General features: G+C 36.7%; 2 protein-coding genes across 2 annotated transcripts in view; both read right to left on the reverse strand.

Annotated features, from left to right (window-relative positions):
- Positions 1-25,167, reverse strand: part of LOC145992638 (uncharacterized) — a 99,481-nt gene that overhangs the window by 5,873 nt on the left and 68,441 nt on the right. The window lies entirely within an intron of this gene.
- Positions 6,760-20,455, reverse strand: LOC145992835 (uncharacterized). The gene is made up of 3 exons (XM_083129230.1): positions 20,301-20,455; positions 12,328-12,525; positions 6,760-7,352 (listed from the first exon to the last, which is right to left on the reverse strand). The coding sequence occupies exons 1-3, from the start codon at positions 20,453-20,455 to the stop codon at positions 6,785-6,787; spliced, it is 921 nt and encodes a 306-aa protein (XP_082985356.1). The 3' UTR covers positions 6,760-6,784.

Raw genomic sequence — 25,167 nt, forward strand, 5'->3', positions numbered from 1 at the left:
TTTTGCAGTACTTAGCTCCTGATTATATAGTCTGGGATAAAAATATTTATCATGGGAGTTTCACTTGTATTCAACACATTTCATTTTTTGATCTTCCTTACAACTTCAATATTCACACATCTTTCGAAGGATAATAAAACATATTTTTTCACTAATTACAATCGAAGTTTTCCTTATTTATGTTACTAAAAGTTATGTTTGTTTTGCATTTGAGTCGCACTGCCATCTAGTGTACGCTGTAGGAAATATAAGGTTTTGTGGTCAGTGCACACACAAATTCAGATTAAACAAAACACACTGATCTGACACTTGTGGTGCTCATGGTGGTGACCATCCAAACTAAAGCGTATTCATTGGAATGTTTTTTTGTAATGTTGATGCAACGTTATCACAACGTTGTTCCCCTACATACAAAATTCATCATAAATACAACAAGCATACAACGTTGTGGCAACGTTAGTGTGTTGACTGGGTAACCTTTCCAAGCGCATGTCCCACAATAACATATGTTTATTAGATTTCACAGAATAAATTTCTGTAATCGGGTCCATCATTTTGACTTACCCTGTATTAATCTTAGCATTCACCAGATGATATATTTAAGAAAAAAATGTACATTAAAAATTGCATTTAACATTATTTGACATCCTTCTAGAATACTGTGTGAACTCATTCTGCTCTTAACTGCAGTGACAACATTTGCAAAAGGTAAAGTTCGATACTAGTGTAGCCATGATGAAGCTGGATGACAACTGCTGAAAAGTATTAACATCCTACAAATTTAAATTAAGGAAATGATTAGGAGTGCAGGCAATGGAAGAAACCTGGACAGAAGTTTGTAACTATTGGGAAGTCTTCAGTTGTATGGCAGTAATATAGTATAATGGGGTTGCTGACATGTTAGAAAGCAATTGCTAAGCATGAAAAGAACAAAATATCACAAGAAGAGTAGGGCACAAGGAAATGTAAATTCGCCGCATATGTAACAAAAATTGTCAATATTATTCCCACACCTGGACAACATCTTGTCTATACCGAGTTCACTAATTGGTAAACCAAAGAATCAATACAAGTAAAAAATGCACACATCTGAATCGAGTGATTCCACACAAGATCTGACACAACTGAAGAACGCTGCAATCTGTGTTTGATACTAACATGCACCAAATAGCGGCCGCAACTCAAACTAGTAGTGCTTGTAAGGGCATTTAGTTTCCACAATATTTCAGTAGAAATAAAACAGCTCATGCCTTACGAATCAGCAAATAAATATATTTCTGGCAGTCCTTGTATTTGTTGATGACACAATTAAAATAGTAGGATTTTCAACCTATTTATAATGATTTTTCCACAAAATCTTGAAAACTAGAGATAATTGACAATTTACATTGTCAGATTCATGTTCAGCATCTGCGGACTACCGTAATCATCGTATAATCTTATCCAGTGTCTTGTTAAACTATCCTTCATTAACATAATACAAAAATAAAAGAAAACCTCTCATCTATACCACGATGTTAACAATCTGAATATGAAAAATCTTCATGTTGACCTAAGGCATTTTCTGATTCAGGTACAGAAAAACAATGGGAAACATAAAAAAGAACAGGAAAATAAAAAGAATGGTTCTTTTGTAATTCCTAAGGATATAAATACGCTTTAATGTTACATAAAATACATGTACGAATATTTGGATATAATTTACAGTGCTGCACATTACCTATAAATGTAAATCACACTCAAACAGGCTATTATGTACAATAATAAATTAGCATCACTAAGAACCTTCCAAGAGCAGGGCCGAAATTGGGCCTGATGCACTTACGTACTATTACACTTACGTATTTTTCTATTTTAATGTTTTTCTTGTTTTTTTATTATTATTTTTGTGATTATGATAATATACCATGAAATGATTATGAGAGGTGCGCTAGTGCTGCTTACTTATATTGCTGTTTTTCAAGCCTTAGCAAGCGTGAATTCTTCCATCGTGTCAGTGAAGTCAAGGCTGCACAGCAGCTCATGCTCATAAGCGCCAGCATGCTTAGCCTTTCTTGCCCCATTGAAGACCGCAGCTCTCCTTTGACTATTCCCAACTTCGAGAAGCTCCGTTCGCCAGAGGCATTGGACACCATCATGAACAAATAGATGTGCAATGCAATCTCGACATTTGGAAATGTCTGAGAAAGATTCAACGATGACAGAAGCCTGTACATGGTAAGCTCTGCTGATTCGTTCACAATCACCGGTTTCTGAGTGTACATACATGCAGCAAACTGTACCAGCTCAGCTGCCAGTGTGCCTTCCAAGTCAACTGGATACGAGGTGAACAATAAACACAACGGCGTTATAGTTACGTCACAGCGCAAATAATAATAGTAAATGTATAATGAGTAATGCTGTGTCTAGGTGTCCGAAATTGGGGCTCCAAATTTCATTCTAAGATTTATTTTCAGGTTAATACGTATAGCAAAAGACAAAGGTTCAGTTTTTGGAAAATTCTCGTCTGTTTTCATCTGGGCCTATTTCAGGAATGGGCCTAATGCTGCAGCAACAATAGCACCCACCTTAATCAGTCACTGTCCATAAGTAATGCCATAGCTAACAGGCAGGAGGAACGCTGATAATTCAAGCAGCACAACACATTCTAGGCAATTGCGGAAAAGTAAAAATGAAGACAAACTATTTGTGCAGCTACCAATTCAACATTCTTTACTAGATGATGCAAAAAAAAATGTAAAAACATCCACTCCCACAAAAGACTCAAACCTCATTGAGGTCCAACACTCAAAGCACTTACTCACCAAGATCAGGGTAACAAAACATAACTCGAATAGCTACCAGCAACTTTGCAATCAGGTATACTGACAGTTTTTAACATATTTTCACAAACAAAATATTAACTTAAAAATTGTCAAGTAACATTCTTTCCTGACTGAAAAGTACACTAAGGAGAGAATATGGAATTATTCTCTTGCCTATTAGGCAATACTGGAACTCAAACCCTGGTATTTCGGCAGCAAGATCAAAAGTCAGTCACTACAAAAGAAGAAATCACTTCCTTCTCTTGTTGTTTCACTGTTGAAAATAAGCTATTTGATAATACTTACATTAAAATCTTGACTCTTTCTTTTACTTGAATTTCTATTTTTTTTACTCTTGTCTTTGCTCTGTGCAAATTATAATTTGATTTCGTGTTGATATAGAAATGTGTCAGAGTTGATTGTAAGACATGGCATTAATCTTAATCTCTGCAATGTAAAATAAGTTAATAATAAACTTGACAACTGCAATATTTACACAAGAATTTTCAGATTATTTGAATAAGGACATTTTTTTTAACACAAAAGCCCAGTCAGGTTCTGCAACTGCATTTCCAGGCATCTTGTTACAAACGCTAAGGATAAAATCAACAGACGGAAAAGAGGTCAAAGAATGGATTGCACTTGACATTTTGCCTTCGTCCTTGAAATCTTGTCTAGTGATCACACAGGGCAGCATCATATCCCTTGTTAAAAACTTTCAAATTCTTCTTGTAAGGCAGACAAAGCATGACCATGAATTTTGTCTTTCATGGTATTTTTTGCTTTAAAGTTTAGAATGTGGTGAAATTCACAAAAAGCTAAAGAAACCATGTAAGATGTCAAATTAACATTATTTCACAATTTCATAAGCAACACAAACATTATCAGGACATATATAACAATTTTTTGCAAGAAGTAGCATTTTTTGGTATTATCTCATTTGCAAAATTCCGGGTCCATATTATTACCTCCCAAAAATGAAAAAGGAAAGAAGGGTGCTTATTATTTGTTACTTTAAGTTAATCCCCATCAGAAATGATGAACTACATGAATGACAGAATAAACAAAAATTGAATTGAAAGATGGAAGCTGAAAAAATTAATTTATGTTGGCATTTTCCACTTTTCGGAAATCACCTGGAATACATCTTGGGCTTGGGTTCATCATGGAAATGCATTTGCCCCAATGTAGGCAAGCTAAACAATTGCTTAGGGAAACACTAGAACACTTCTTTCAGTGGGGGAAAAAAACTGTACAGACAACTTTGTTGAGACTATTGTTTAAATGTTTTACATTTAGATAATATTTGAGTTCTTAAATAAAATGTTTATTAACCCTAGCATTACCATGCTATTATTTGCCATGCAGTCAGTAGGGTACTCTCCACACGTTTACCACCAGTGAACCAACTTTTTTCTTGCATTTTTAAACATTTAGCCTTAATATATGGTAACTGCTCATTATATGTCATGCAAAATATTAAAACGAGCTTCTAAACCAGAATTTAGGTAAATTACTTAAAAAACTGGTTTATGTGAGCCACTGATCATTCTCCACCACACCCTTCTAAAGACAAGTTTCCTCCCTGCTTGTATGCAGGGAGAATGAATGAGCCAAAGGGTAAGTAGGTGAGTGCTATTTCAAAGAAAGAAAAAAAAGACGTGGTCTGTGTGATGCAGTTCCACCATTCAAAATAATGTTCCTGCTTTCTGTACAGTGACTGGCAGAGGCAGTGATGCTACATCAAGGGGGAACAGGTCCAATTTTAGGCAAAAAGGGAAATTTTATGAAAAATATAGAAATTGTCAGAAACTTTGAAGCTGTAGGACTTCTGTTTTTGTTTCACTTGCATGCCTGCATTGGTGCTTTATTTATATTACATATAATTAATCTAGGTGGGGTGTATAATAAATAAGAATTGTTGTGTTAAACCAGGTCAAATTTTCAGTATATGGCACTGAATGTAGTTTTCTAGGGATGTGGGGAGGGGCTTAGGGGGCTCGAGCCTCCCCACGAAAGTTTTCGGTTTACACTAGATAAAAATGAGGTTTTTGGTTTCTTGTGGTGTGAAGTAAAATAATGTGATGATAATTTCAGGAGATAAATAATAATCGAGGCAAGATGGAGAATGTTCTGTAAACCTGTTATTGATAATGGCATGTATCCAAGGTTGGGTACAGGTGCTCGACCCTGGCCCCTCTAGAAACATTTTCAGTTTACACTTGATAAAATTACGTTTTTGGCTTCTTGAATAATGTGATGATAATTTAAGGAGAGAAATAATTATCGATGCAAGATGGACAATGTACTATAACCCTGTTATTGTTAATAGCGCTTATCCAAGGTGGGAATCAGGGGGCTCGCCTCGAGCCCAGTGGCGCAACCACATGGACCATTGCCCCCTTAACCTGGGAAGGAAAACAATTCTAGGGGGGCAAACATTGACGGGCAAGGGCACCTTCAGGGGGGTACAGAGGGAATATTGAACCCCTCGATTTCAAATTTTATGCAAATAAAAATACATTTTTGTAAAATTTTCTTGCTTGCAATGCCTCTTTTCTTACTATTATCAAGTTCCGAGTCGTAGTTAGAGGCACCGAACGATGTATATGCAGCCCCCTTCCCCACCGGTTTGGAACCCAATTGCCACCACTGGCCTTGAACATACAATTGTGAGGTTCTATCCATATCCCTTAAAAAATTGTGTTCAGCTCCCCCCACCCCCCGAAATGAATTCCTGGGTACATGCCTGGAGAGGGGGAATCTAGATGGATTCAGAAATTTTTCACTGTATGTTCTTAAATAGTATATAAGAGATCTTCTTTTAATATATTGTAATATTACAAGTGCAACCTTCATATTTACATCGATATTTCACTTTAATATTAGGTTAAGCATAATATTAATTCATATTGACAAGTTTATTTTTGCGAGTTTTTAAAAAAAAATCAATATGGACTTAAATTATGTACATTAGACATTGAAAGTAATGCAAAAATGTTACTACTTTATTAAATTTTATTACTCTCCACAGTAATATTCTCTTAACATGAAGTTCTAATTGTGATACCAACTTGACAGAGAAACATACAATTTATGTATTGTATCAGAAAACATGCCACCAATACTTCCGAGATGTGAGCTCCTCGAGTAAATACGAGAAAAATGATTCTATTACACTGATTTTTTTTTTACATTTAGAATTTTTTCATGAAAATATGGAGAACATTATTAGTAACAATTACATATTTTGCCAGGATCTAAGTATCATGTAATCACTTTTCTACAAAAAAATAGTATCTGGGAGATTGAGGAATTCTTGGATTAAAGCATCATATTAGAAAGATGTGAACTGTTCTGCAGCAAATTAAGTGATGTGCTGTTCTGCATACAATATACAGTTTCAATAAAGGAAGTTCCACTTCCAGGTTTTGCTTCACAATATTCACATTATAATGACTCCATGTGAACATCACATGTGACATGACAAATGATAGTTGGCTCAGTGGCCAAGCACATTAAATGGTTGACTTTTAACCTTTCCACCAAAGATCTCAGGTTCAATTGCTCATCTGAGCATGAGTGTCATCAATTTCAATCTAATCATCACTCATCCTCGTTGTTGCAATTAGACAAAAGTGGTGGAGGTGATGCTAAATAACAAAATATAAATGCAAATACCAATGCCGACTAGGTAATGTTCATCCTGAATAACAATGTTGCACCTTCCACATTGTCAGAAACTGCTGCATGTCTGGTCTTCTGTGTGCACTCACAATTTGACATGACAAATTGGTTACAACATTCCAAAATTGAATTCTTGGTTGATGCCTCCCTCCACATTCATTTACATAAGAGCATTACACTTGCTTCATGAAACCCCATGTTGTACACAGAATTATTTGCAGACAGATGGGAAATAAAATAACACTGGATGACAGAATTTATCACAAGTAACTCATGTACACGTGGGCCTTTCTTTATATACATTCTGTATGTGCAAGAATTGAATGCACATTTAAGTCATCTTCTGTACCAAAAGACCTAGGACAAACATTGCAGACGTAAGGTTTCGTAGCATGCTTTGGTATGTGTCTCCTTAAACTTGATTTTCGACTGAATGGCATGTCACATATAGGACACTTGTATGGCTTCAGCGTACTGTGAACTACTGAGTGGCCATCAAGATGTCCCTTCTGCTTAAATGCTTTATTGCACACAGAACACACATATGGCTTTTCTCCCGTGTGGACTCGCATGTGAACCTGCAGTTCATATCTACCACTGAACACTTTGTTGCATTTGCTGCAAGCATGGCCATCTCTAGGGGCTGCAGATACAAAAGTTCGCTTTCTTGTAATTTTCACATTTATCTCGCCAGCTTTAACCTCAGAGGTGGCTGCTGTGGATTCTCCTGAGCTACTTTGAAGCACTTCATTTTCCTGCAAGTTTATGTTTGAAGCCTCAAATTCTTCTCCCGCCTGTGAATGTCCACAATCATCCACGTGGAAAATGTCACTTTCTCTTCCAGTGTTTGTCAGTGTGCATCTGGAAAGCAGATGTAGGACATCATTAGGAGGCAAGTTGATAATTGCATTGGAAAAAGCAGAAAATTTAAAGACATTATAAAAGATGGACACGCATTACAATTTCTTGTTTGCATGGTCAAACTCTGAGCTTTGCCAAGTGCTAATAATCTGAGGCTTCCACTTGCATTGTTCAAATTTTAAAGTTCTGTGCAATGTAACATGCAAACTATGTCATTTCACATGCAGAAAAATTAAGCAATGTTAATCCTAAGTGTTTTTACAGCATGCAGTTATAAGTGTTTTTGCAGTTACTATTAAAGCCTTGTGATTGTGAAAATGAAAAAGTTACATGCAAGGAAAGGTGAACATATTTTCATTAAACCTTTTATGTGTAACATTTACCATAAATTTTTACCATTACTTCTAATTGAAACTGTAATATTCACCCAACTTATAAATAAGCACTTACAGCAAACATTTCAAATTAAAATTCTGGCTAAAGTGCTTCTCCATCTGTGTCAACACAGTAAAACATTTCCGACCTAGCCTCTGAACAGTGTCAAAAACCATGTTCCGTTCATGCACTGACGCTACAGCAATAGAAAAAAAAAGGAGCAAAATAGTCAAAGAGAACCTCATCTGCATCAGATTAATTATTATAATGTTCTTAATCAATTCCATACAATCGTGCTAGTGGACAAATCCTGCTTTTCTTATTGTTTTAAATTAACTTCATAATCTTGTGAAAACCATATCCGAACAAGTGTCGCTATTTTTTCTTTACAGATTGTATTTGATCCTCGCTTTTTAAATAGTTTGTATTAATTTTTACAATAATAGCATCACTTAATAAGATTTTCAGAAACCATCTGCAAAATTTTGCCCACTGGGGCTCTTCACATAGCATGCACGTTATAGCATGGTTGTGCAAGTAGCCAGTGCACCACGAGGCTCCCAAGGTAAAGAGGCGTGTGAATTAAATATACTTCATGAGGCTCCAGGCGTAAAACTAACATGAGTTAAATACAACTCATGTGGCAGTTAACCTGTTATGAAAACATTGATTTAAAATCATTAATATATTATGTTTATATATTAGGCCAATAGATGCACCTTCAGAAGTTATTTCTTAAGAGCTGTATCAGAATAAACACACAAAAAGAGAACAGTACTAATTCTGTGTAAGATCATTTCAAAATTTTTGTTCCTAACAAGACAGTTTACAACATAGTTGTATTGTACTTATATCCTAGTAACATAGTAACAATTTATTATCTCATTATAAGAAGTTATCCAAGTTTCATCATGGCAATTTTCTCGATTGTCCATGCTGAAGTGATGTTTCAGCCACGTGTACAGGTGGGTAAGGGGAGAAGATGGTCTGATAGGTGTCATCAGCAGTAACAGCAACAGTGAGCGTAGTGGTAGGCTTTATTAAAATAATGAATGAGGCATGTGTGGTAACATGTCTAACATACAGAACACCACTTCCAGCATATTTGCTAAAGTTATCAGTTAACCTTTGGCAGCCGAAAGGGAAATTTTTTCAAATTTTCCTCTCCATTCAAAAAAACACTGTGATATTCCAAAATATGAAAAATCACAAAAAATCACATCAATGCTCTAGAAGGAATTCTAGGCGTATTTAATTTTTCATATTTTGGAATATCATAGTGGTTTTTCAAACGGAGAGGAAAATTTGAAAAAATTCGCCCATTCGGATGCCAAAGATCCAATCGAGCCTTATGGAGAAGCACTCACCAAAGGAAGTGTCATGGCTGTTAGTATGGATGTAAATAAGACTCGAGATGGTGTAAACTTTCTTTGGGCGGAGAATAAATTCAATCGCAACTGCCCAGGTCTCTGAGGTGTGGAAGAGAGAAAGAGAGGGGGGTGGGAATGAGAACAATAGAGAGGTTTGGTATATCCAACAGATAAATCTGCATGCAAGAGGATATTGGTCTGCGATACACCAAAATGTTTCTGAGGTTCGGATAGTGCTTCACCTCACCATCTCCTCTTCTGGGTTTGTGTAAAATATGTCTATATGGCAGAATTGCTGTGGAGAAGGGGACGGAGATAGTTTCTTGATGGGGATGGTATTATGTGATATGCTCAGCGGAATTGGTCTCTGATTTCTTATTGGGATGTAGGAGAAAGTTCTGGATGATTAATCGGTAAAAAGATTGAAAAATATAGCCATAGTTAATCAGGATTTGGTGGAAATGAAAGTATTGATGGTATGTTGGATATGTGTTGACGTACCCTCTGATGGCTGGGAAGAACATGTCGTTAAAAGTTGGCCATAGGTGAAATGCACATCTCAAATATGATTATATCAACACCGCTAGATAATAATATACACCCTAAATAATAAATCAATGCGTTTCTTTCAGTACATTTATATTTTCATTGACAGCACAAATATACAAAAAAAAAAAAATACAGGCCTCAGAGAAAGATTAGTATTTTACCATTGAAAAGGGGGAAAAAAGAAAGTGTTTGCCACTCACACTGCATCCTATTCAAAGGTTAAAACTGAAATTTGTTGTTACCTGCTGCCACTTTATGTTAACATCTGTATCTGTCAGCAGTACATTGCATATATTTTTGCATCATTTGCAGTGTTATTTTAAGGGTATACAGTTAAATATACAGCGTTTTCCAAAAGTCGATCCCACATTTAAATTCACTGTAACTTTGTAACGAACAGAGATATTTCGGTGAAATAAAGTTTGTACTTCACAGCAGTCTTTACAGTTTTACCTGGCAACACTGAATTTTTGTCTTCCTCATCACCACACCTCCAACTGGGCACCATTCACATTGATCCATTCCTGCAATCTCGTCTTGAAACCCAAAAAGGCTTTCTGGCACTGCTCATTTGAAATGCCCAGGTTTACCGCAGATATCTTCACTTTGAGGTCATCCAGATCTCTTGGCTTTTCCACATTCACTATCGTCTTGATGTATCCCCACGGCCAGAAGTCACATGGAGCCAGGTCTGACGACCTTGCGGGCCATGATGTGGGTCCACTGTGGCCAATAGTAAAATGGGTAGGGGCCCCATCTTGCTGGAAGTGAACCTCATCCTTGATACCAAGTGCAACCAGTTGGGGAAGGAGGAACGTCTGCAACATGTTGAGGTAGGTAGCATCACACTATCTTCCTTGAAGGAGGAGGCCCGATTAGGTGATCCATCGACACAGTGCACCACACATTCACTTTTGGCCTATCCCTCTCATGGGTTTGGAATTTGCATGTTGAACGTTCACCTTCCTGGATACGTGGAAGTTAGCCTCATCTGAGAACATGATGTTCCTTCTCCTGAATCGATGCCATCTTGGAATCACCTGATCGCTCGCAGTCATGCCATGCTCTCATCATGCAATGTTGCCAGGTAAAACTTTTTACGACTGCTGTACAGTACAAAATTTATTTCACTCAAATATCTCTGTTTGTTACAAACTTACAGTGAATTTAAATTTAGGAAGGGCTTTTGGAAAATACTGTATATATTTGAATTTTAATATCTATATTCAAATATAGGAATAAAGCGCAGCCATATATATTAAACTCTTGATGTTCAAGTAGTTATCACAGGTCTAGTGTTTCATACCAGGTTCTCTATGTTAAATGTAATTAGCCTAAATCGGCAGAAGGTGGCAGAGAACAATTTAAAAAAAATCACCTGGCTGCTTTTGCTGTCTGTATGTCTAATTGTATATCAAAATCAAGTAACAACTCCACGCAACTAGTTCACTTATTCAACAAATATACAGGGTGTTTCATAAATACTTGAGGGATTTAAAATATTTATTGCAAGTAAAGTATTGAACTTATGTTAATGAAACCAATCAAGAACGAACCAGGAACTCAAACAGGTTTTATTTTTAACACCTAAAAATGTTCAATGAATGCACCACGGGTGACACAGCATGCATCAGCACAATAGTCTACTTCTTGCAACACTCGCATCAACATGGGCCTGTCGATAGTGTCTATTGTTGAGATGATATGCCCCCTTAGGGCTGCGATATCACGTGGCATCGGTGAGACGAATACCCTGTTGTTGATGAAACCCCACAAAAAGAAGCCACACGGTGTAAGGTCCAGTGATCTTGGGGACCAAAACATTGCACAAAACACTGTGAGTGATGTGGGTCATGTGAGTATTGCCTAGCATCAGGGACATGAACTCTCAGCTTAGCGAAACACACACAAACTGTTTCCATTCCTATCGTGTTGATGTGTGCCGTGTCACACATAGTGCATATATTGAACATTTGTAGGTGTTAAAAAATAAAAACATCTGTTGGAGTTCCTTGTTCGTTCTGGCCTGGTCTCATTAACGAAAGTTCAATAGTTTACTTGCAATAATTTTTGTAACCCCTCAATTATCTATGAAACACCTGGTATTGAAACAACAATTAACCACTTGCTCAACAGAAGCAACAATTTCACTCAACACTGATAGAATAAGTTCTCAATGGTTGGCTGACTGTCTTCCCACATCTTAATAATTTCGCAACCAAATTTACAAACAATGATTTTGACAGTAGTTATCTAACCAGCCAGAACAGCACATCAAGTATTGACCACACTGTAATTATGTAATGAACTATTTCTCTACACACAGAAATTTTAAGTAGTAATATTGGTCTGCAAATTAGCCAAACCTCATGTTTACCATATGGGTTTGTGGGAGAAATGAATACACACGGAAATTCTCTAAGTCTTAGGATTTCTCAGTGTGAATTGGTATATGTCTCTTTAAATTTGATTTTCGATTGAAGGACTTATCACACACAGGACAAGTGTACGGTTTCACTCCAGTGTGAATCCTGAAATGTCTTTTAAGGTTCACTTTTATTGTAAACGCCTTGTCGCACATGGAACACACATATGGTTTTTCACCTGTATGGATCCGCATGTGAACTTCGAGGTTACGCCTGTGACCAAACACTTTACTGCATTCGGGGCAAGTTAAATACCTTTGACGTCTTTTACATCCTCCTTTTCTTCTTCTAGAAAGAGTCACATTATCCTCAATCTCAAATGCAACTTCTGAACTGCCAGGTGGAATCCTTGAGTGTGAAATGATCATATTGTGCAAATAATGTCCTCCGGCTGGTGAATTTACATCAATATGCGTGGATTCTTTGCATTTTCCACTGTCTTTTGCTGAGAACCTGCAAGCATAGTTGTTACACATGTAAAAATATTCCTTTAGCAATTACTTCCTATTTATAAGCACATAATACCTGGTACTAAATATTGAAAAATAAAGGATGAAGCAAGGGAAAAAATTGTGGTGAGCTTTAATATTGGTTCATTAACATCGTAGGTAAGGAGGTACTGCCAACCATGCATTGAAAGAATAGCCTGTGGGAATAGTTCAGCATGGAACACTGGATTGTGTAGCAACATGTCCACAGTAGAACCACCTTATCCAAAAGAACTCCTCATGTAATTGCAAAGCACTTCTGGCAGGGCACAGGTGCAGAAATGAACCCTCTAGCAGGTAAATTCACAAAGGGGTTCAGAAATGATTGCAGAAATATTCAGTCTGTGCTAAATAAATCTGCAAGAAAACCAGAATGGAAGCCACTGGCCATTATGGAGGCTGGTTCAGGCACTTGGCTCTTCAGGGACCAGTACAGAAAATTTGCATAGCTAACTTAAATTTAACAATTTAAATTGTTTGTTGTGCAGAAATTCAGCGTAAGAGACAAATGCCCATATAATGTTCTGCAAGCAGTTACTGTGGTTGAAGTTCCTATAACAGTTGGGCTGAAAAGTTCGTAGGCTAACATAGTAAAAAATATTTTTTTGACAAAATTCGATTTTATTATTCAATATAGTTGCCTTTGAGGGTGATACAACGATTATAGCGGTCATACAATTTTTCGATGCCATTTTTATAGTACGATTTCTCTTTAGCCTCAAAATAGGCCTCAGTTTCGGCGATTACCTCTTCATCAGTGCTAAATTTCTTTCCAGCGAGCATTCTTTTAAGGTCTGCAAACAGGAAAAAGTCACTGGGGGGCCAGATCTGGAGAATATGGTGGATGGGGAAGCAATTCGTAGTCTAATTCATATAATTTTGCCATCGTTTTCATTGATTTGTGACACGGTGCATTGTCTTGATGAAACAGCACTTTTTTCTTCTTCAAATGGGGCCGTTTTTTCGTGATTTCATCCTTTAAACGCTCCAACAACGCTATTTAATAATCGCTGTTGATGGTCTGGCCCTTTTTGAGGTAATCGATGAATATACCATGCGCATCCCAGAATACTGATGCCATAACCTTGCCAGCTGACTGTTGCGTCTTTCCACGCTTTGGATTCGGTTCATCACATGCAGTCCACTCGGCTGACTGTCGATTGGACTCTGGAGTGTAGTTATGGAGCCATGTTTCATCCATTGTAATATATCGACGGAAAAATTCGTGTTTATTACGGTTGAATATCGCTAAACATTGCTCCGAATCAGCAAAATGTTGTTGCTTTTGATCGATTGTGAGCACACGCAGCTTTCGCATGTTCAAATATTCATGCACAATATGTCCAACACGTTCCTTTGATATTTTTAAAGTCTCAGCTATCTCGATCAACTTCACTTTACGATCATTTAAAATTATTTTGTGGACTTTTTTGATGTTTTCGTCGGTAACAGCCTCTTTGGGGCGTCCACTGCGTGCATTGTCTTCAATGCTCATTTCGCCTCGTTCAAATTTAGCAAACCACTTCTCAACGGTTGATTTTCCTGGTGCAGAGTCCGAATAATGTTTATCAAGCCAAGCCTTGGCTTCAACAGTATTTTTTTCGCCAAAAAGCAATGCTTTATTAACACAGGAAATTCTTTTTTATCCATTTTTTCACAATAACAAAAGCTGCTTCACTCACAATGCTATATCTCACGAACTAATTATCCGGCAGCTGTGAAATTTATACACGTATCTTTTGAAGGTTAGTACTAAGTAAAAATCACATGGATTTAATTCTAGTAACGCCATCTATGAGTCAGCCTATGAACTTTTCAGCCCAACTGTTATTCATAAACCATTTCATAACAAGTGATGATTCTGATTTGTGATTAGATGGACAAACAAAACATTTAACATTTGTCTGCTAGCAAGACTCGCAGGCTTGATCAAATTGGTAGATAGATTAAATTAGGTTATTTTAAGTTGCTCTTCTACCTCTGTTTGCCTAATCGTGGTAATGACGATGAGTGATGATATGATGAAATTGACGAAGGGACACTCACAAAGAACACCCAGGATTAGATCCTAGGACCCCTGCCATCGAAGCACACTGTGCTAACCACTCTGCCACAGACATTGACATGTGTTTCATGAAAAATCATTACATACTGATTACTAGGGCTGGGGACTTTATGTCCAACAAATGACAAAATATGTATGCAATTATGTCACAAGAAATTGAGAAATATGTCATAAAAAATTAAAAATATGTCAGGAAAATGTAGAAATATTCCCAGTAAAGCCAAAAATATGCACGACAGTACTTTCAAAATTCTTATTATAAGGAAATTCAGTATCTTCCAGGGAAGATTAACTAAGGTGGGGGGATATTAAATGAAGTCAGAATTCCTTTAACCGAAGAATGTAGTGGGAAAATAGTGAAAATATTGTGAGGTTCACTATGATTATCCTAAATTTCATTTACTAATGCATACATCAGATTTACACCGTTGTGGAAACTAATCATAATTGGCAGCTCACTTTAGTTCTGGTAAATCTAAGCAAACAATACACAAACCCAACTTTTTGAGGTAGATCTTAACTAAATAGAATCTGAAAAACAGACTAACGTTTGATTGTTGTGAGAAGTGAAAAAAATAATAAAGAAATGAGAACAAAATAAACTTGTTTACAGTGATTCTTGTGCATGCAAATCAATGACTTAGAACATTTTTGCTCAATAAATTGTCGATGGGATAAAAAAGGTGGGTATTATTGTTCTGTGCTGTGCTGGTTGGTAAGAAAATACTGCATCTGCTTTTTAATTTCTTCGTCTGTAATTTCCTTATCATGCCATAGATAACATAAACTAACCGTTGTGCAAAAGGTACAAATAATAAATCATAAAATAACAGACTATATGCAAGTCAATTCCGAAATCATACAGATTGATTGATTTGGTGTTTTAAGTCCACTTTATGCACAGTAAGGCTAATTGGGATTGCACCTACAGTTTAAAGTGGGATCCGAACCACTTGTACCTCCACCGGGTATCAAACCTGGGATCCCTTGATTACAAGGCGACTACGCTACCACTGCGCCATCGGGGAGGCCCTGATTTTGTACAGTATGTCCGTAAAGTCATGGTGGGGTTTCAGAGTTCTATAATATCTAAACGTAACAAAAAAACAAAGGATGCTTATTACAGTGTATTGAAGAGTAACTCAAACAGTTTCCTTACATATTTAATGCAGTTCGATGTGGCTTCCGTTTGTTGTCCTACACACATCTAATCGATATTCCAAGTCTTGCCACACACGACTCAGAACATCAGGTGTAAAAGACTGGACAGCTTCTCTGATTCGCCCTTTCAAATGATGAATGTCGTTGACACGAACACGATACACACATTGTTTGATGTAGCCTCAGAAATAAAAATCTAAAGGTGTCAGGTCTGGCGATCGTGGTGGCCATGCCATCCATCCACCCCTTCCTATCCACAGCTGTGGAAATGTCTTATCCAGTAACTCATGAACAATTTTGCCGTAATGTGGAGGGCCACCATCTTGTTGAAAGATGACATCTTCACCTTCATCTTGAATTTGTGGCACTGCATACGATTCCAACATGTTAAACTAGTTGTTTGATGTCACTGTAAGCTCTGCAAAGAAAAATGGGCCAATAACTTTATCATGTGTGAGGGCACACCAGACGTTTACTTTAGGACTATTACGTTCATGCTCCATGTAGGCATGAGGTTGTTCATTAGCCCATAGTCTGATGTGATGTCAATGAACATGACCACACACATGGAATGCTGCCTCATCAGTAAACACAATCTTCTGTAAGAACAGATCATTATTGTCCATTTTACCAAGCATCTGCACAGCAAAATCAAATTGTTAGGGTTTATTGGTTTGATGGATTGCATGTACACCTGCAGTTTGTAACCCGTAAAACGGAGACGTTTCTTCAAAACTGTTGTATTCTTCAGACCTAGATTTCGAGCACAGACACACACCGATTTCTTGGGGCTCCTTAGGTAACTCTCCCATACAGCTTCAACAGACTCGTCACTAACCGATGGCCTCCTGGAATGTTTTGCATCCAACAAACTGCCTCTTTCCTTAACCCTGCGAATGTTATTTTCATGTGTTGTCTCTTCATTGTATACACAATGAACATACATCACGGATTCATAATTTCGCAGGCCAAAGGACTCATTGAACTTTCCTCTGCACTGTCCGCACTGTCCACATCTTGACTGACGGAATGGCGTGATTTGCTTCACCATCACGTGATTACCTGCTCGCGCATCGTAAGTGTTCGCTTCGCTACGCTTCCGAAACTCTTTGAGTTACTCTTCAATACAGTGTAATAATCATCCTTTGTTTTTGTTTCATTTAGATATTACAGAACTCTAAAACCCCACCATGACTTTATGACATACTGTATACTGTATCTTACCCTACTTTGTTCAACAATTTCCAGGCTTCCTGAAGGACCCAAATAAGCCTCGAAACACTTGACTGTTAGCAGCTGATTTTTCTTTTGCTGCAGGTACATAATAACCAAGTTATGGAAGATTTATCATGGTGAATTTCACAAAGGAACAACAAATGAAAATAGTGGAATTTTATTTTCAAAATGGCAGGTCTATTATTTTCAAAATTAATTGGCTGCCTGTTCACCCAAACTTTCAGTTCCTGATTATTGCCTGGGGAGGCAAGGATATCTAAAGGGACAGCTGGGCCAACAGATGGTTTTCCAAGATTTGGGTGGTCATATCTTCAAAGAAAATGTACTTCGATATTCACATTGTTAGAATGTGATCTAAACAAGGAAGTCTAAAATATTGAAATAAAAATTATGTAAATTCAAATCTTGCATTAACAATATGTTATACCTTAGATTGAGATCTACATGAACCAGAATTAGAAGAACATGCTCCAAAACCGGAGATTATGGATTCAAATCTTTAAAGAACCCTCATATTTATTATTATCTATGCACTTTCATTTTAAATTTGTCGTAAAATTTTACAACTGCATTTGCCATGGCCAATTATGGCCCACTGTTAGCAACGTCACTGCTTGAACTGTTCGCCATACAGAAATTTGAGCCTTAAACATTAATTTATGATACGAGCAATGGAATAGAAAGTGCCTGGACTTTGAAAGGTGACAAATAAAGCTGATTTAAAATATGTTATCTTCCATACCTAGTCAAACAAATCTCCACATCTTTGTATTTGGCACACACACGAACTATGTAGACATTTCAGCGAAAAATGCCAGCTCAACCAAGACTCAAACCTGGGTTTCTGGCATACTGGGCCATTGCTCTACCAACTGAGCTACCAAAACAGCCCTGTTTTCACCTGATTTTTCTCTCCTGCTGTGTCACCTGTGTAGAATCTACCTGAAATGGGAACTGTTGCCTTTTTAGTAGAGGTTTGCAAAATCCATTGCCTGCCCGGCCTAATGGTAAGAAATAACCGCCCACTCCAATCCTTTGCAACTGTTTTCTTGAACCAGTCTGACCACCCTGCATAGAAGAGAGTTTCCGTGCCCGTCAGTAGCCAGCCTGGTTCAAGAATGGTTGGGCTGCCGATGACTCAATACAATTCTTTACAAGAACAGCTGCGATTAGAGGAAATAAAGTGTTTGATGACGCTATTGATTATTTTGTTCAGTCTTATTGCCTGTGAATGATCCGAGGTGTAGCGTAGCAATTTTGGGGGGAAGGGTCCATAAGATTGACTATGGGTTCTTGCAATATATAACCTAAGAAATTCAACAGGCAGTGTTGAATATATGAACATTTTGATTTGAGATGTGTTATTATTTGTAGTAAGGTTACACGTAAGGAGTACGTTACAAAATAATTACTAGTGTAGAAGTCCGTTACTTTGTTTAATTCGTCTGTGTTCTAGGGAGAAGCTGACTAGGATGTTTGTACCACCTTCCTCATATAGTGACGTTGCTGCTTATTTATATTACTGTAATCCAATGCTTGGAAAGTTAGTTTTCTTTTTAAATTATCAACTTACACATATTTCGCTAAACAGTAATTAAATTATATTTACAGTTAGTCATACGAGAGAGTAACTCACCATTGCCATTACTTCCAAAATTTACCAAAATACTTTGTAGTTAATTTATTTCTACGTATGTTGATTCATATATCACATTTTATTAATTAATTGCACTAAGAAAGACCATAAATAGTGATTACTTTTCATTAAATTACAATTAATCGTGTTAATTTCTAAACATAATATATACAGGTAATAAAATTCAAATTATAATCCAAATATTAAAATTTAAAGTTAATATTTTAAAATTTTATTTTCTCTCTCTCTCTCTCTCTTTACGTAAGCCACACTTCTGTTAATTTGAATCAAAGCTACGCACGAAGCTATGCAAATCGTGGCGATCTAAACTACACGAACGCTAGATAATAAGTACGTGTTGTTCTGTATATCTATTCTTTTACTATCTTTTACCTATTCATGTAATAATAAAAATGCAACATTAATTAATTTACATATTTAATTAATATTTTAATTTAATTAAATATAATTATTCTAATTATTATTATTATTGCAACACTTTGTAGGAACCCCTCCCCAAATATATTTCTACATACGTGCCTGCTAGGTATAGTAGTAGTAGGTGTGTGTGTGTGTGTGTATATATATATATATATAGGGGAGACCGGGGTAATTAGAACATGGGTTTATTGGAACATGTCAATGTAGAATAATTTAAAACGAAAAGACTGGTGTAATAACATTTCATACCTATGTACCTACACTAAACCTACATGCAGAAAATTTGTTATTGGAATAACTACACAAAAGTAAGTTTTATTTGACTTTTATTATACACCTGCAAAAATGATGTGATGCATGCTTGGTGTTTCTCTGCTTCTGCATATACTGGATGTGAATGAAAGAACCCTTTCAAAATTTTCTTCACCCCTATAATAAAACATAAGGGCACACATCATTTCATGTGAGTTTGGTTGTCTATGGGCAATTTGCCTGGTTTTTATAAGCAAAGTTCTTATTACCCCAAAAATTTCTGCAAAGGGGTTATTAGAACATTGCGTAATTTGCTTGATTTTGCTTGGGTATACTAGATTGTACATGTAACTATTAGAAGTTTTTTCTTTACTACATTGTAGAATGGTCTGTAACCTTTCAAATAAATCATAGAACACTGATTTTCATTCACACATATTTGCTTCACAGCTGGGAAATTGAACTTTATGAAAAAAAGACGTTAACTTGGGATTTTATTTAAACAAGCATTGATAACTCCAGAAGAAGTAGAGCTATTGTGTTCAAATTTGCAGGGTAAATGGGACATTTATATATGATGTTCGTATTACCCCAACAGCAATCTAAAGCTATTCAGTTGAAATTTCTAACTTATGTTCCATTAACCCCAAATGGGGTAATTGGAACAATTTTATGGTGTCATGACAATTTTTTTTTTTTGGACAAGTATTTGCAATGCATGTATGGTCATTATTTTTTTCAAAAATATGCAAAAGATGTCCTTTTAAATGGTAGAAATTTTAAAAAAATCCATCAGTAACTTTCTGAGTAATTTACAGTGGAACTTCTACAGGCTGTTTCCTGTTCTAATTACCCCGGTCTCCCCCCCCCCCACACACACACACACGGGAGGCTGAATTTTGTACCCCCCAAATTAAAAACGTTCTTGCGCCACTGCTCATCGCCACACATCCAACTGGGCACCACATCGATGCATTCCTGCAATCTCATCTTGAAACCCAGAGAGGCTTTCTGGCACTGCTCTTCTGAAATGCCCATGATTACTGCTGATATCTTCATTTTGAGGTCATCCAGATCTTTTGGCTTTTCCACGTTCACTTCCATCTTGACAAAGCCAAAAATCTCACAGAGGCAGATCTGATGGACCTTGCGGGCCATGATGTGGGTCCTCTGTGGCCAATATTAAAATGAGGAAGGGGCCCATCTTGCTGGAAGTGAACATCATCCTTGATACCAAGTGCAACCAGTTGGGGAAGGAGAAAAATCTGCAACATGTTGAGGTAGGTAGTATCACGTTATCTTCATTGAAGAAGACAGTTCGACACAGCGCACCACACATTCACTTTTGGTCTATCCCTCTCATGGGTTTGGAATTCGCATGTTGCACATTCACCTTCTCCTGAATCGATGCCATCTTGGAATCACCTGATCGCTCACAGTCATGTCATGCTCTGAACATGCAATGTTGCCAGGTAAAACTTTTTAAGACTGCTGTACAGTACAAACTTTATTTCACTCAAATATCTCTGTTCATTACAAACTTACAGCGAATTTAAATTTATGAAGCGCTTTTGGAAAATACTGTATATATTTGAATTTCAATATCTATATTCAAATATATGAATAAAGTGCCATCATATATATTAAACTCTTGATGTTCAAGTAGTTATCACAGGTCTAGTGTTCCATACCAGGTTCTCTATGTTAAGTGTAATTAGCCTAAATTGGCAGAAGGTGGCAGAGAACAATTTTTAAAAAAAATCATCTGGCTGCTTTTGCTGTCTGTATGTCTAATTGTATATCAAAATCAAGTAACAACTCCACGCAACTAGTTCACTTATTCAACAAATATACCGGGTGTTTCATAAATACTTGAGGGATTTCAAATATTTATTGCAAGTAAAGTATTGAACTTATGTTAATGAAACCAATCAAGAACGAACCAGGAACTCAAACAGGTTTTTTTTAACACCTACAAATGTTCAATGTATGCACTACGAATCACACAGCATGCATCAACACGATAGTCTACTTCTTGCAACACTCGCAACGCATGGGACCGACGATAGTGTCTATTGCTGAGATGATATGCCCCCTTAGGGCTGCTATATCACATGGCATCGGTGAGGCGAATACCCTGTTGTTGATGAAACCCCACAAAAAGAAGCCACATAGTGTAAGGCCCAGTGATCTTGGGGACCAAACATTGCACAAAACACTGTGAGTGATGTGGGTCATGTGTGTGTTGCCCAGCAGCAGGGACATGAACTCTCAGCTTAACGAAACACACACAAACTGTTTGCGTTCCTATCGTGTTAATGCATGCTGTCTCACACATAGTGCATACATTGAACATTTGTAGGTGTTAAAAAAACAACAATTAACAATTTGCTCAACAGAAGCAACAATTTCACTCAACACTGGTAGAATAAGTTCTGAATGGTTGGTTGTTCGCCTTCCCACATCTTCATAATTTCCCAACCAAATTTACAAACAATGATCTTGACAGTAGTTAACTACCAGTAATAACATGTAAACCAGGCAGAACAGCAGGTCAAGTAATGACCACACTGTAATCATGATATATGCATATACATCATGAATGTTTTCTCTACACACAGACATTTCAAGTACTAACGTTGGTCTGCAAAATTACCAAACCTCATGTTACTCATCTGGATTTGTGGGAGAAATGAATACACATGGAAATTCTCTAAGTTTTAGGATTTCTTGCTATGAATTGGTATATGTCTCTTTAAGTTTGATTTTCGATTGAAGGACTTATCACACACCACACAGGTGTACGGTTTCACTTCCGCATGAATTCTGAAATGTCTGTTAAGGTTCACTTTTCTTGTAAAAGCCTTGTCGCACATGGAACACACACATGGTTTTTTGCCTGTATGGATCCGCATGTGAACTTCGAGGTAGCGCCTGTGACCAAACACTTTGCTGCATTCGGGGCAAGTTAAATACCTTTGACGTCTTTTACATCCTTCTTTTCTTCTAGAAATCGTCACATTATCGTCAATCTCAAATGCAGCTTCTGGACTGCCAGGCGGAATCCTTGAATGTGAAATGATGATATTGTGCAAATCGTCATCCGAATGCAAATAATGTCCTCTAACTGGTGAATTTAAATCAATATGCGTGGATTCTTTGCATTTCCCACTGTCTTTTGTTGAAAACCTGCAAGCATAATTGTTACACATGTAAAAATATTCCTTTAGCAATTACTTCCTATTCATAAGCACATAATATCTGTGAGAAGTCTACAGAGGCCATTATGGAGGATGGTTCCGGCACTGGGCTCTTCTGGGACCAGTACACAAAATTTGCACAGCTAACTTAAATTTAACTCCTAAAAGTTGTTTGTTGTGCAGAAATTCAAAGTGTAAGAGACAAATGGCCATATAATGTTCTGCAAGCAGTTACTGTTATTGAATTCCCTATATTCATAAACCATTTCATTTCATAACAAGTGCTTTGTGATAAGATGGACAAATAAAACATTTAACATTTGTCTGCTACCAAGATCACAAAGAACACCCAGCATTAGATCCTAGGACCCCTGCCATCATAGCACACTGTGCTAACCACTCTGCCACAGACGTTGGCATGTGTTTCTCATTACACACCGATTACTAGGGCCCGGGAGTATAGAGCCCGTGGCCAAATTATTAGATGCACCTCCAAATTTTATGCAAAATTTTAAGGATGTTATTATTTTGTCAATTTTTTTGTTATTCTCTGTTTCTTTTATTTATTTATATATTATTACATGGAATATGAAATTGATTACATGTGAACTTTAACAAAAAACAACTATTACTTGATGCATTAATAGTTGCAAATATAATTTCTTACTGTGTTTCTTGAATATTAGCTATATAATATGTATATATGACTGGAAGTCAATTTTAATATTTACCTGAGCCGCTTTTGGTCTTTATCAGTGCTTGCATTCGTCTTGGCATACTATCAATGCATGCTTGTACTGTCTCTTTCATATGAGGATGGTGATTCCACACTTGAATTATATTTTCAATTAGGCCAATTCTCGTCGTAATTGTTTGCTTTGCCACTTCTTTTTTCACTAGGTACCAAACATTTTTAATTGGGTTCATATCTGGAGAGTTTCCTGACCAGGGCAAGGGAGGGACATTTTCACTCTGTAGAAACTGTTTTATTGGTTTTGCGGTATGGCATAAGGCTCCATCCTGCATGAATACGAACGGCTCTCCATTTGGGAACCATGCTCTTACTTGAGGTATACTGTTCTTGCCTCATTGTTCCTTGAACCAAATACAGACGTCCTGTACCTTTGCCACTAATGACTGACCAAATCATAACTTTTATCGGATTTTTCACAGTCTGCACAACACAATCAGGATTGTATTTTTCGCCTGGACGTCTTCTCACAAACTGAGATTTATTCCCCAAGATTTCAAACGTGAACTCATCACTAAAGCAAACAGATCTATAAAAGTTCAAATCTTTTTCTTTGTGAGCTTTTGCCCAACGAAAACGTTTACGAATCATAGCAGGGGTTAATTTTGGCTTCTTAGCAGGTCTGAGTGCCTTCAGGTTCATATCAGAGAGCATACGCCTTACTGTTCTTTCAGATGCACGAACACCACTCTTTTCATGTTTATCTTTAAGTTCCTTTGTACTCGCAAATCTATTCGTGAGGCAAATGTTCTTCAAACAGTGTAAGGATCTTGAGTAAAAATTGTTTTACGTCCACATGTGTCCTTCTTTTGTGGCTCACACTGTCCACCATATTCAAATTTCTTCTTTATTTGCCTCACCGATGCTTCAGACACATCAGATCGTCAAGAAATCTCATGATTAGAGAACAATTTTGTCTTTATTAGTCTTAATTTCAGCCATCTTTCTTGGTGTCAAGTCACTATTTTTTACCCATGACTTCCTAATGTTAATAATTAAATTTAAAAAATATACTGACAGTGTACAAAATTATCACTGCAAAATTTAGCACAAATACGATTCACTATTCACAAGACGTCCTCCTCTCAACTCAGCTTGAATTGAACTGCGGCATGTTCGTTCAACAACAATGACATTTGGTGTTGGCGGTATTGTTTGTAACAACAGTACCTCCTCTTTTCATATTGTTCATTACAATAATCAAAGTTCAGCCACAAAGAATCCTATTGCAACATTTTAAATGCGAAAAGTAAGCAAACTGTTAAAATTGTCCACTGTGTCGAATTACATTACTATGTATTATTATTACTATTACAATTATTGTTATCAATGTTGTGCAAGAAAGTGCATTTGTATGTATTACTCATATTTGCCAGGGTTCAAATAACGTACAGGAAATTTTTCAGATAACTGATGGTGAATTTTGTATAATTTTCCCCTTCAAAACTATTATTTTCAAAAAAAAATTGTGGTGCATCTAATAATATGGCCAGGGACTGTATGTCCTATAAAACTGCGAAATATGTATGTAATTATGTCAAAAAAATTGAGAAATATGTCATAAAAAATTAAAAATATGTCAGAAAAATGCAGAAATATTCCCAGTAAAGACAAAAATATGCACGACAGTACTTTCAAAATTCTTATTATAAGGAAATTCAGTATCTTCCAGGGAAGATTAACTAAGGTGGGGGGATATTAAATGAAGTCAGAATTCCTCTAACCAAAGAATGTAGTGGGAAAATAGTGAAAATATTGTGAGGTTCACTACGATTATCCTAAATTTCATTTACTAATGCATACATCACATTTACACCGTTGTGGAAACTAATCATAATTGGCAGCTCACTTTAGTTCTGGTAAAT

This window comes from Lepisma saccharinum, chromosome 9 (assembly GCF_977018435.1).
Source record: "Lepisma saccharinum chromosome 9, izLepSacc3.1, whole genome shotgun sequence".
Lineage (NCBI taxonomy): Eukaryota > Metazoa > Arthropoda > Insecta > Zygentoma > Lepismatidae > Lepisma > Lepisma saccharinum.